General features: G+C 37.8%; 1 protein-coding gene and 1 long non-coding RNA gene across 3 annotated transcripts in view; one reads left to right on the top strand and one right to left on the bottom strand.

The window, feature by feature from the left end:
* SYT9 (synaptotagmin 9) overlaps positions 1 to 12,692 on the bottom strand; it is a 67,322-nt gene that overhangs the window by 32,780 nt on the left and 21,850 nt on the right. For both annotated transcript variants that reach the window (XM_021400955.1, XM_021400956.1), the window contains exons 2-3: positions 5,578 to 5,926; positions 2,256 to 2,802 (exon numbers count right to left, since the gene is read on the bottom strand). In XM_021400955.1, coding sequence (XP_021256630.1) covers positions 2,256 to 2,802; positions 5,578 to 5,926 — 896 coding nt within the window. The remainder of the gene's footprint in view (positions 1 to 2,255; positions 2,803 to 5,577; positions 5,927 to 12,692) is intronic.
* Positions 1 to 12,692, top strand: part of LOC110400776 — a 142,974-nt gene that overhangs the window by 110,208 nt on the left and 20,074 nt on the right. The window lies entirely within an intron of this gene.

Below are 12,692 nucleotides of genomic sequence, written 5' to 3'. Positions count from 1 at the left end.
TTCTGTTTGCAACCCTAAACTGCCCAGTGGTGCTCAGAACTTTGCTAAACGTTATTTCAGAAATTTGTGAGTACTGCCCAGTGGCCTGCTTTGGAACGCAGCCACGTCAGCATTTCTTTTAACAGCTGCACTGAGTAGCCGGTTGGGTTCAGCTTCTGCTGTCAGTCTGGAGATACCTTAGCTGCGCAGACAAGGAAATGTGCTGAAAGCTGGTTTCCTATGTGATGCTCAGAAGGTTTCTCGTCATTTTGACTCGGTTATAACCTTTGAAATTTTGGAAATATTAATTAGTAGCCTTTGAAATTTTGGAAATATTAATTTGCAAGCTGAGTTCTCCATACTTCCATTTATCTGATACTGTTATCTCAAAACTCAGATTAGCCAAAATTGGGTCGTGTCTCCTTCTGTGACTCATTTGCTTCAGAAAGGTCTCTGTTAACTGAAAACCCAATGACAAGTCTACATTGCAGGCCACTTGTTTTGTTTCGACAAATATGCTTACGCTTCCCACGAGAATTAATATTAGTAGGAATTAATAAATGCTTCGTGTTTCAGGCCTGAAGCCTTTAATTTCAGGGATCGCAGAAAACCTGAGCCTAAATTTTATGCTGTATCCATTTTGAGGGGAAAGTGAATAAAAAACGAAACAACACAGAACTCATCTCTTGCACAGTTAAAGCGCTGACATAGGAGCACCACACATCAGGGTGACTCCACTGTGAAGGTGTATTCAACGTCCAGGTGACTGGAAACTGGAAACACTGAACTTGGTTGAGACACTTAATGCTGTTCAAAGCCAGGTTTCACTTGGGGTGACTGTGATTTGCTTTGTCAGATTCTTACTTTTCCCTTGTGCTCGGAGAGCAGTAAGTTTTCAGAGAAAAGTCAAGCTCATCCTTCTCTGCCACCAATGTCCATGTCCCTACCTGTTATCCTCAAGAGAGGGAGCTGCTAATACTGCTGCAGAAGTTCCCTCCTAGCGTAAAGTGGTTTGTGTGCCGGGTGCACTGCACATGCCATGTAAAAATATGGAATGCTGAGTAAGAAAACTATAAATATACTTAAAATGAGCAATATCTTATTTCAAACAGGCATTCCAAACAACAATAATAAAACAATTTTATCCACTCAATCTTTAATATGGCATGCTACCAGACCACAGACGCATGATGTGAGGGTCTCAGTTCAGGAAAGTAATTGCTTTAGGACATACTGAACTTTTAAACCGTTTCTTACAGTCACTATGCTTAAGCTTAAATGCTTTCCTGATGTGAGTTCTAAGAAATGTACACCTTGATCTTACTAGTAATAATGTTGGGTTTATTTGGCTCTAAAACATGCACTCCATTTGAGTACGGTTTGATGTTCCAAATGAAATATTTACTGCCGCTTGGCACCAGCAGCTTTACCTTTGTGGATTTCTGTAGTGCATCATTCTCATTGAAGGTCTGTTCCCCGTAGGGTGTGCATTATTAATTTCTATTAGCTTTACTAAGAGGCTGGCTCGTGCTTTGAGAAGAGATGTCTTTTTTTTCTGGAAGTAATTTTTATGGTCTTGTACCTAATCCCAAGTGGGATTCCCGCATTGAACTTTGGGACAGAATATAGACATATTTCACAAGTTTCCCATTTCCCTGTTTAACATATCTATGCCAATCAAGGACTTAATCCAATCATTTACAGTTTTTCTTTTGTGGAACGTGTGCCGATGTAGTAGTTATAACTTATCGTTTTTATATCGTTCAGGTTTTATAGTCTGTTCTGTTTTGGATAGTACTGTCTGAACTCAGCTTGCCTGGATTATAGATGAGCTGTTACCTCACTTTAAGTGAAGTCACCCTTTTAAAGGACTAAAGAATGCTATAGAAAAAATCTTGAATCTGTAGTTACGTAGATAAGTATAGTGTCATTTGTGGCAAATAATGCAAAACAAAGAAAGACAAGTAAAGTAAGAAAAGTAGTATTTCCTCAGTAAATTTTACATAAAGTGAGACTTAGAGGAAGGCATTCTATCATTCTGTGGCTTTTCTACTCTATTAGAAGAATAATATAAGACTTTCTTTAATATATCCAAAGAATGAGAAATGAAGACTGAAACTGTACTGTCAACTTCTGTGGATTAAGGTCAAATCTTGAGAAAGAGAGATAATAGAGTATCTTCATTCATAAATTTATAAGTGAATTGTAGTTATAATGAAGTTAAGGAAATAAAATCAGAAACCAAGAATTTAAAAAAAAAAAAAGATTGTACTTACATTGGTGACATATTCAATATCCTTCCAAATATTACATTCCCTGGGAAAATCTGCCAAATCTAAAAAATTATCCACTACCACTTGGCCAATCAAGTCATGCCTGGAGAATCTGTCAAAGTCATAGACAGAGAAATGGAGTTTCCGTGCGTTCAGATCATTGTATGGAACAGTAAATAAAAAAACTTCATCAAATACTGGATTTAGGGTCTTTCTGTGCACTTTAGTCTGGTGTTTTGTTTTCCTGTCAGGAAGTAGATATATCTTCACATATGGATCTGAAGTTCCAGAGAAGTCCTTTGCTGGCAGGTTGATGGCCTTGTGTATCTTCACTATCAGCTGCTCTAAATCACAGTCATATTTTAGAATAAAGTTCAGTTTTCCACATGCCTTGCTATTACTCCTCCGGCCATCATCTGTGTCCACAGATCTCTGTTTATAAAGCTCTGGCTTAATGCGGCCAATTCCAGTCAGTTGCTCCTGTTTCTGAACCTGCTGGATGTTGAAGTCGGGGTTGGAGAGGTTGAGCTGTCTTCGGATGGAATTATGCCTTAAGTGAAAACAAAAGAATTGAAATAGCTCGGGTTGACGATCGTAAGAATCTGTGCACACACAGCAAAGATTCTCTTTTCATTTGACATGTTTTGTTAATATACAACAGTGTCAGAGTTTTACTTGCATAATGTTACGAAGCATGATAATTAAAAATTTTCTCAACCTAGTGGCATGAACTCTCCAAATTTGGCTGAAGAATGTAACAAATTCAAATTAATTGCCATTGCAAATCCAAGGGATCTGTTGTATTATAGTGTATTGCCACTAACTGTTACCAGTTACCATTTTCAGCAGTCTTTTGGATTAATACCTATGAAATTAGTTCATTACAGGCCAGATCCTATTACAACTTACATTATACCCACTGAGCTTGGTGGTTTCTAGTGTTAAGATAAAAATGGACAAAGAAGATACTTCTTGACAGCTCTCCATTTCAATTACTTGTTGATCTCTACTACTACCTCATTTTTAAGTGAACTGTTCTGGCTTGAAATTATTGATCCCCCCACCAATTGTTTTATTTTGTTTTGTTTTCACTCATGACTGATGTAATGAGCTCTGAAGTACTTAGGCTAAAAAGCTCCTTTAGTCTCATTACTCCAAGGAGAGAAAGTTGTTTTAGCTTCAGTCTAGTGAGATTTATTACCTGGATTCAGTCATTTATTGTGATTGAAATTTCCAGTTCATGAGATAACAGAAATCAAATCTGCAGTCACTGCAGGGGTGGTGGGATGTGAAAGCTGGATTAGGTAAAATCCTAATCTTATGAGTTGGATTCTATTTTTTTGTCCTATTCATATGCAGCAATTGTTCAGTGTATTGGAGTACCATGAATTGTGGTTGAATATAAAAAGATAACGTGGAAAATGCTGACATAGAGTTAAGTCAAAACAATTTATGTTGAATATAATCAGCAATAGTTACTTTCCTTCTAAATGTGTGTTTATGCATGTGCAAATCCCTTATAACTGATCCTCATGCTTTTCCTGTTGTTGTAAACTAAGTACATAATTTTATAGGTATACATAAGTCATCGCCATGAAAAAATATTATCAAGTCACAGAAGAAGATGTATATTGTTCAGCCATAAGTTTCCCATAGCAGTGGGAGGTGCAGAATATCCTTGGAGGAGTAAAAAGGAGGGAATGCTTCCTTGTTGAAGTCTTAACAAGGATTGTAGCAGAGGCAGGTGCCTAGTCTCTGTGGCCGTACAGGAGAGTCCTGGCTGGCCACCCAGTTATGAAGGAAGGAGCAGAGACAAAGGTGAAAATTCTAAGAGTGTAGTTCAGCAAAGATGGTACCCTCCTGTTTTGTGGAAGAGTCTTTTGGAGAAGACCTCGGCAAACATATGAGGTAATGAACAAGGGGGTAATGAGCAATGTCTACTATCAGCAAAGAGAACAGAGTAGCATGGGGACCTGGGCGAGTCACGTGCTTGCGGGCATAGAGACAGACCAGGAACAGCTAGCAGAATAACAAACTGCAGAAATACACAAAAGTGAAGACATGGTTCACACACTGAAGATGCTGAGGAGTGTTCTGTTATAGATCGGGATTGCTGCTGTTTCTTGTGAGATGACTATACTGTGGTGATACTGTGCATTTGTCATTTGACTACATGTCAGAATTGCTGTCTTGTTGTAGAAGAGTGCCTATGTTTGATTCAATGATTTCACAATACCAAAGACACATACGAGAGTTCTTGGTGTTAGATGTTGGATATGAATCTTCTGTTGTTAATGAATCTCATACTGTGCTTATTTCCTAGCACTCTGAAAAGAGAGCAGCACCAGCCCTGTGCTTCGGGAGTATTAGTTTTGAGTCAAAATTCAGCTTTGTGTGCAGTAGGTTGCAAGCTTGAGCATCTGTAATTATGGATTTGACCTCCTCAGAGATTCCTGCATCAAAATGAGCCCATTCTTAAACTAATCTAAAGAGAAAGGATACTTGGAGATTTTGCTGCACAGCGTTAATGCTGTTTTGGGATCTTCTCAAATTCTGCAGCATATGTTTTACACTACTGGCAATTCCTGAACTGGCTGAGAGCTGCTGCCCTTTCACCCAAGTGTCCAGAAAAGAGGTTACCAAGAAACTCTTGGACTAGTGCTGTACCTTCTCCAGCTGAAGTACATCTGCTTCAACTCAGAAATCTACTGACTGGCTCTCCACACACTGATCCCTTTTATTACTGTCTGAAGTGTAACCCTTTTATCATCTGCCCCTAAACAGTCTTACTCTGTTTCCTCTTCCCTCCTGGACTAGTTGTCCTGTTCCCCTGGAGTCTTCATTGACTCTTGTTCAGTCACTTATCACCCCGCAGTTATGATTGTGGCTAAAATTTATGACTTTAAATCCTATTTCTAACTCTTCCAAGTGTTTCATTAGCTTGCCCTACTTTTCTTCTGTAGCTGTTTTAAGAATGTTTGAGAAGACATTACTGAGTGCTCAGCACCACTGCTAAGTGCAAATGGATATGCTTTACAAGCTAAATGTAGGCTGTCATGGTGCTTTAAGGCACATACTTCTCTGGCTGCTGACGGAGAGGCACAAATGAGGCAGTAGTTGACACAATGGTGGAATACCATTGTGATCCTGTGCTTTTAATCTAAGAGATTTGTGCACCTCAATAACTTTTACATAATTTTTTTTAAAAAAGAACATGACAAGTAAATTATGAATTCATAGTAGACCAGTGTACTAGATAATCAAGCTGTAATTCTTTGGCTACATCCGTATTCATTAATACTAGAGATAAATTGGAGTTACTGACCGAGCAGAAGAGGTTGGTTCAGTGACCTGACGATGCATTCGTGCATTGTGTACACAGTTCTCCTTTGTCCCCGCCTGAGCATCTACTGGAATATCAGGCGAGGTGTGGCTGATCTTCATGGAGGACTCTGGGTAGGTTGTTGGCTGACCAAGATAATCCTCGCTGTAGTCATGGTCATTGGTCTCCGTATCTGTGTAGTTCAGGGACTCTTGTTTGTCTTTGTTCCCAAATGGCAGGCCACGCTCTCGCCAAGGAATCCAGCAAAGCTTCCAGGATACGAACAGGGACACACCAAACAGAGCAAGACCACAGGCTGTGACAACTAAGGAAAGCAAGCTTATTGAGATATCTGCAAACAAGAACACATGCATGTCACATGTTTAGTGCTTTCTGTTTGGAACTGCATCTCTAAGGCATAGAATATGGGAAGTAAATGTCTCTAGATTGCAGGTCTACAAAGATTAAATTCTGATTGGTGCAGCAGTCACATAATAGGAACACATTAAATTTTCTATTCTTTTTAACATTGTTTTTCCTTAAAGAAAAAAAGAACAGACTTGTTTTGAACTTCAGCGTAAGACTCATTTTAATAGAACTGAATTTATATTTTCCTTTCAAAAACTAAGTGTAATGAAGGGCCTCTCAAATACGAAAAAGGCTGTCTACTTCATCACTCAGCTGTCTGCTGGTTAAAAAGGAATACCTGCTATGCGGGTTTTTTTCCTTTACTTTTCTTTTGATAGTGCAGTTTGCTTCATATTGTTTACCAGTTCTTACTGCCTTCTCTTCTAAGGACTGTGTGATACTTTCGCAATCAAAAACATGTGCACATACATACATGAAATTTTTTAGGTATTCAACTGAAGTATCTTGTCGTCTTGTCTTCAATTATTTTCTTCCTAATCTTAGACTCATTCTTATATTTGCAAATGTTTTTTGACTATGAATACATGTCCTGCTGTTCATCATTTAGTTTAGATACTAATACCTCTTCAAAACTGAGATTTTTAACTTTAAAGGCTCTTTACTCTGTTCCCAAACTTCTGGTATAAAAGGAGTGCAGAGATGACTATTCTGTTGTTTTTCTCCACATTCCTAGCATTTTCCTACTCCATAATCACATGAACAGAATTGAGTTAAAACTAGGAGAGGCTTTTCTGTTTTGCTTTGTTTTTAGTTGCATGTTAGGAAAATGACTCAGTGGAACAGCTGCTTTTGTGGTTACAGTGTTTTTGAAATTAGTTTCTCTGTGGATTACAGAATAGATCACGCCTTAAACACAATTAGTAAGAATTCTGTTTTACAGCCTCAAATTATAAACAACCTTATCAAAGCCATTTTCCATACTGCTTCATAGATTTAGAATGTCAGCCCGCATCTCTATAAGTAAGAGCTAGCCTATATTTTAAAAGGGTGGTGTGATGTTGAAAGGTTGCTCCTAGCAGAACAATTATTTAAGGATTCAGATGAAACAGCCTCAGTTAATTTGAACAAAGAATTTTTTTTTTTTTAAGTGGAAAAGTCAGTAGACTCAGCCCCTGATGTGAGGCATTCTCACTAGTCAGACAGATTAAATTTCTGCAGAGTGGGGAGTGACGCTCCAGTCAGCTTCATGCAGGAGCTGTCCAGTTTATTTTGCATGCTGAAAACCAATTTTAAACAATTTTAGCCAGCATGGTCCTTTCTGTCCTTCTCCCAGTTGTAGCAAGACAAAGCTCATTAGCAGTGGGGACAGTGTAGCAGCTGCCTGCAGTTATAGCAAAGTTTCAGAGCTAAAATTAATTAAAGAAATTCCTCCCGTGCATAAAAGGCAATGTGGGAGAAAGTAGAACAGTGGTTCTCGATATTTTTGGAATATTTACTGGTAAACAAGCCTGGCAGTGGAGGCAGAGACAACTTCTCCTTATGATTAAAAGGCAGAGGACCTGGGATGCAGTAGTGAAGGAGGACCTTTAGAATAAAGTGGTTTGTCTTAGATTCCCTGGAGGAAATACACTGGACATGTCTGGAGCACAAGGTTTTATAAGGAGTGGTTGAGGGAACCACTGGTTCTGGAAAAGAGAAGGCTCAGGGGAGACCTTATCACTCTCTACAGCTACCTGAAAGGAGGTTGTGGTGAGGTGGAGGTTGGCCTCTTCTCCCGTGTAACTAGCGATAGGACTAGAGGGAATGGCCTCAAGTTGCACCGGGGGAGATTCAGGTTGGATGTTAGGGATTACTTCTCCAAAAGAGTGGTCAGGTGCTGGAATGGGCTACCCAGGGAGGTGGTGAAGTCATCATCTCTGGAGGTGCCCAATAAATGTTTAGATGTTGCACTGAGGGACATGGTTTAGTGGGAAATATTGGTGATAGGTGGGTGGTTGGACTGGATGATCTTGGAGGTCTTATCTAACCTTCATGATTCCATGATTCTATAACAGAAAGATTTTAGCTTTGATTATTATATACTCTTATGTAAGCAGAAAGTTTTGTTTGTAATTCAGGTAAAGTGATTTCATATTGAGATTAATTGCAATCAAAAATAGCATGTGAGCACAGCACTCGAAAGTCTACTTTCCGAATAAAACTGATCAGTTTCTATGATAATACTTAACTTCCTTCCTCTAATAAGTTAAACTCGTTCTATAAAATTTCTTCCTGCTTGCTTGCACATCTATTTCCTCTAAAAGATTTTGTCGGCATTAATGCAAAATTTCTTGGCAACTTAGCTGGCATACAACAATCTGCTAGAGTTTGCAAGTGACAAAAAATGTCTTTATTGATCAAATAGCTGGCCGAGTGAGCTGCAAGTTAGCGTTCCAGAGATTGTTAGACAAGAGTCGACAGGAGTCATATCTTCAAGGACTTGCATTTTTCTTTCTGACATCTTATGGTTGTATCTATTGAGAAGGAATTATATATATTATGTTCTTCTTGTGAAAATGAACACTTCTGTTTTGTAAGAAATAAGAATATAGATAAGGCATAATAAAATAACAAAATTTGTCGTGACTGCATATACACAACCACAGTAAGTCCTATTTGTGTCCCACTGCCTCCGCCTTGCTTCTTTTTGATTAGTACCATATTCTCTGAATACTTTGCACAGGTGGTATAAAAATTACTATATACATTTAGTCTTGTATTATCCAGAAAAAAAAAAAAAAAATTTCTAAAAGCCGTTGGGCATTTGGGACATGATGGTAGCTTGCTAGCTGTAAGAGTAAGCTGATGATAAGCTAAATGGAAAAGAAATATTTGAGGTGTATATATTTATACTGCAAATTCTTATGATCATCAGGCCTGTTAGATCCTTTTTATTGAAAAACCTGAGTAGCTCTGCTTTGTATGAATTCCGGTTCCCATGACTCTGGTTAAGAACTGTAACACCTATTTCCACTCACCCACATTCCCTGGTGCTTATTGGGATCTTATAAATAAAATCAGACTAATTATTTGCATGGAATGAATGATATGATACATTTAGAATTTTCTCTTTCTTGTAGGATCATGCAAAAAGTGAACTAAGTTGTGACTTAATAATTTGCAAATTTATCCTGTTCTTTTAGGAGACAGAAAATATTAATGTCTAGGGTTACTGAAGAATTTAACTACTTAGAATGTGACCGGTCAGTTTTGGCAAATACTGTTTTTATTCCCTCACTGGCATAAAAGAGGCTTTAATAGTGAAATGAAGAGTAAAGAAAGAACAAGTGTGTTTTCAAGCAGGAATTTCTGGACAAATTGTATGTGTTAAAAGTTATGAAAGATTTTTGAACATTTTTAGGAATAAGCCATTAGAACACACATTAATCTTAACTGTTACAACATAATGATTCTACAAATTTGCGAGGGCTGCTTCAAAAGTAATCTCTCTTCTTTTATTGTGTTGGCCTACAACATCAGAGGCAGATGTTGGTGGTATGGCAGTTGAGATCCTGCCAATATTTCATTCCATTTTGTTGCCATGGGACAGATGGCAGCAAAGGGGCGGTCTGACAGAATGGTGCCTTACATGGAAGTGGGGATGAAGCAAAGGTGTGTCACTGAATTCCTCCGTGCAGAAAAAATGGCACCCATTGACATTCATTGATGCTTGCTTGAACATTCATGGAGACCAAAGAGTGAATGTGAGCACAGTGAGGCAGTGGGTGGTGCATTTCAGCAGTGGCAACAGGAGCATGAAAGACAAGTTACATTCTGGATGGCTGTGAAGATTTTTATGAGCATGGCATGCACACTTCTATTCATCACAGGTGAAAACACACAGGTAATGGTCGTAACTGTAGAACAAGAGTTTCTGTAGCTGAGAATTTCCTCTATCAAGCAGTGTTATTGTGTTCTTTGTATCAGTTGCAGTTTCCATGGAAATAAATAGGAGACATTACTTTCAGAGTGACCTAAGTATTATTAGAACAAATATACTACTTTCCTATCCCCACTCCTCTTCATCTCTAAAGAACAAAAGAAAGAGGTTCAAGGTTTCTGCAGACTATTACCAATGGGTAATTCTAGAAATCCAGTCTGTCTAAAAGCCTGTTTATCTAAGCAGCAAATTGTCTAAGTAAAAACTGTAGAACAAACATGAAAACAGAAATTAAGAGCAGTAGCTGGAGAAAAACAAGAAATCTGAAGTGAAACAGCTTAAGAATGTAACAGTCAAGAAGAATTATGAAGCAGATTTGACCAGAACTTAGCATTCAGACTGCTCTTCATTTTTTTTCATTCCTAGGAAGTGATCATTCTAAGGCTGCGATGCCCTTAGAAGCTTTCTTAGTTTTGGTAAATCCAAATCCAAAGGAGAACATCAAGGGCTTTTTTTTGTTGTTGCTGTTGTTTCTCTCCGAAGCATATATGAAGTAATGCATGCTTTGAGTAAAAATTGAATATATCTGGATTCCTGCTTTACTGGGTGTAATTGTACAATCATTCAAGACATTCCTTATATTAAGTGGAATCTGTAAAAAAAAATTAGTAGAAACAACTCTTTGGAGTTCTCTTATGAAATACATAGTTCATGCTGTAGTTATTCAACTGTGAACGTAAAATGGAAACTGGACAGCCTGCAGGCTTTTTCTTCTTGCATTTAACTACCTTTATGGAGAGGAAAGCTAATGTACTGTAATTATGGCTCAGAAAGCAAATATTAAACACCATGCAGTAGTGACAGATATCCACCCATCCCAGATTATTGTCCACCCTGGTCAATATTTGTTACACACATAAAGGAGTATACCCAAACTACAAACCGGGTTATAAAAATGAGTGCATTGAAGTTCTGATGTCAGAACACATTGAAGTTTTATATTGGTTGTACTATAGTTGACCACAGAGATAAATTCAAAGCTTTACAACCACTGATCTAAGTACTTCTTCAGTGTTACAATAGCTAAAAAAAAAACCCCCAAAAAACCCCAAAAAAAACAAAAAAAAAAACCAGAAAAATCAAAACAGTACATTTCAACATTCATTTACTACTCTGTCAGTGAAGTAATCATAGGCTTGCTACTCTTTGAATTTGAAGTGTCAGCATGAGTTCACAGAAGTGATGTAAATTGTTGCTAGTGACTTCTGAAAATGAATGTATTTCATGCCCTTAAATTTCTGGAGTAAAATTGTGCAGAGTTATACCTGGAGAAATGTGGCCACATCACAGGGCCAAAGGGGCACACTAAATAAATCAGTGAATGTGAAAGGTCAGATGTTACTGAGAACTCGTTAGATTTGGAGGGAAAATAAATCTGTAGAGGGAGACAGATTGGGGACAAAGGACAAAGATAACAGCTAGATATCATCTTATGTATTGTTATCGTCCAGCTTTGCCAGTCGCTTGTACTTTCCTGACAGCAACACCCATAGCTGTTTACTCTGTGAAAAAAGCAGATTATGATGATATATATAAATGCCTAAGAACCATAACAACAACTAGCTCAATTAAGGCTAGAAATTCTGGCAGCTGCAAGGCTAAGATGTTTCAGCTTCTATGGAAAAAAAAAAAGTTTATTTTTGCCCTCTCCCCTGTATATAACAAGACACTCATTTCTTAGCTAACACCATCCTTCAGAAAGGACTGTTCAGTCAGAGGTTAATTTGTTTTTTGTTCATTTTCACATAAAGGGTCGAGACACAAACATTTTAGCATTTCAGGGTTTTAATGCTGGTAGTAGCTTAACTGAATACTTCAGCTTCGCGTGTGTCTAGAGGTTTCAAAAGCTGCAAGGGACCTCACGGTGCATCTAACACCTAAGAAAAGCAGGAAGTGATTTTATTTTAGATATTTAAGAAATGTTTGGAAGACTTTTTGCACCAGAAAGGAAACGTCCGCTTTTGAGCTCTGGAAATTCTATAGTTAGCAAAAGTATCAGAAACTCTTATATTCCATACGAAAAGTCATTTATTGCAATGACTGTATATTCAAATCTGTTTACCACTATCAGCCACTGTGAAAAAGTGTGTTATTTCAATGTACCTAAAAAAAATGTTCAGCAGTTAAGAAATTAGCACTTAATATTTTAAAAGGGAATTCATCACAGTGACCTCAGGCATACAGAAAGGAATCCTCTGTGCACCTTGGGTAGCCTGAGTTTGACTAGCAGCTAGATGCAGGCTTAGCATACTCCTAGGACTGGGACTATTCAGAATAAGTGATTAAGATGAGGGGTCTTCTAACACCTTTCTTGTCAAAATCTTCAGCGTGCTTCTTCGATACAAAATGAATTTGTCATTACTGTTCATCAGCTGGCAATATCAACATTTCAAATATCATACAAATATGAAAAGAAATGCAAATCTAGATTTTTAAGAGAAAAATGTAATTTAAGAGAGTCTTGAGAGAAATATGGAAGCTCCTGTTTTTCAGGTTTTCTGTCTTTACTTAACAGCTTAGTGACTTTGAGACATTCATCATTCTGTGCTGCCGTGTGGGCATGTAATCCTTACTCTCTGAAAGCTACATTTACACACACAAGAGTTTTTGGCCCATGATATACAACACTGTAGATGTTTTTGTAGATGATAATGTTCTGTCGTGCATTTTTTTTTTCCCTGAAGGGAAATTTTGAAGCCAACACTTGGATAAGACCATGACCCATTCGTTTTAGTAAGGGAAAAATGATTATTTTTTTAATACTTATACA

Source organism: Numida meleagris, chromosome 6, assembly GCF_002078875.1.
Source record: "Numida meleagris isolate 19003 breed g44 Domestic line chromosome 6, NumMel1.0, whole genome shotgun sequence".
Classification (NCBI taxonomy): Eukaryota; Metazoa; Chordata; class Aves; order Galliformes; family Numididae; genus Numida; species Numida meleagris.
The sequence above is the reverse complement of the archived record's forward strand: the minus strand, read 5'-3'. Positions and strand labels throughout refer to the sequence as shown.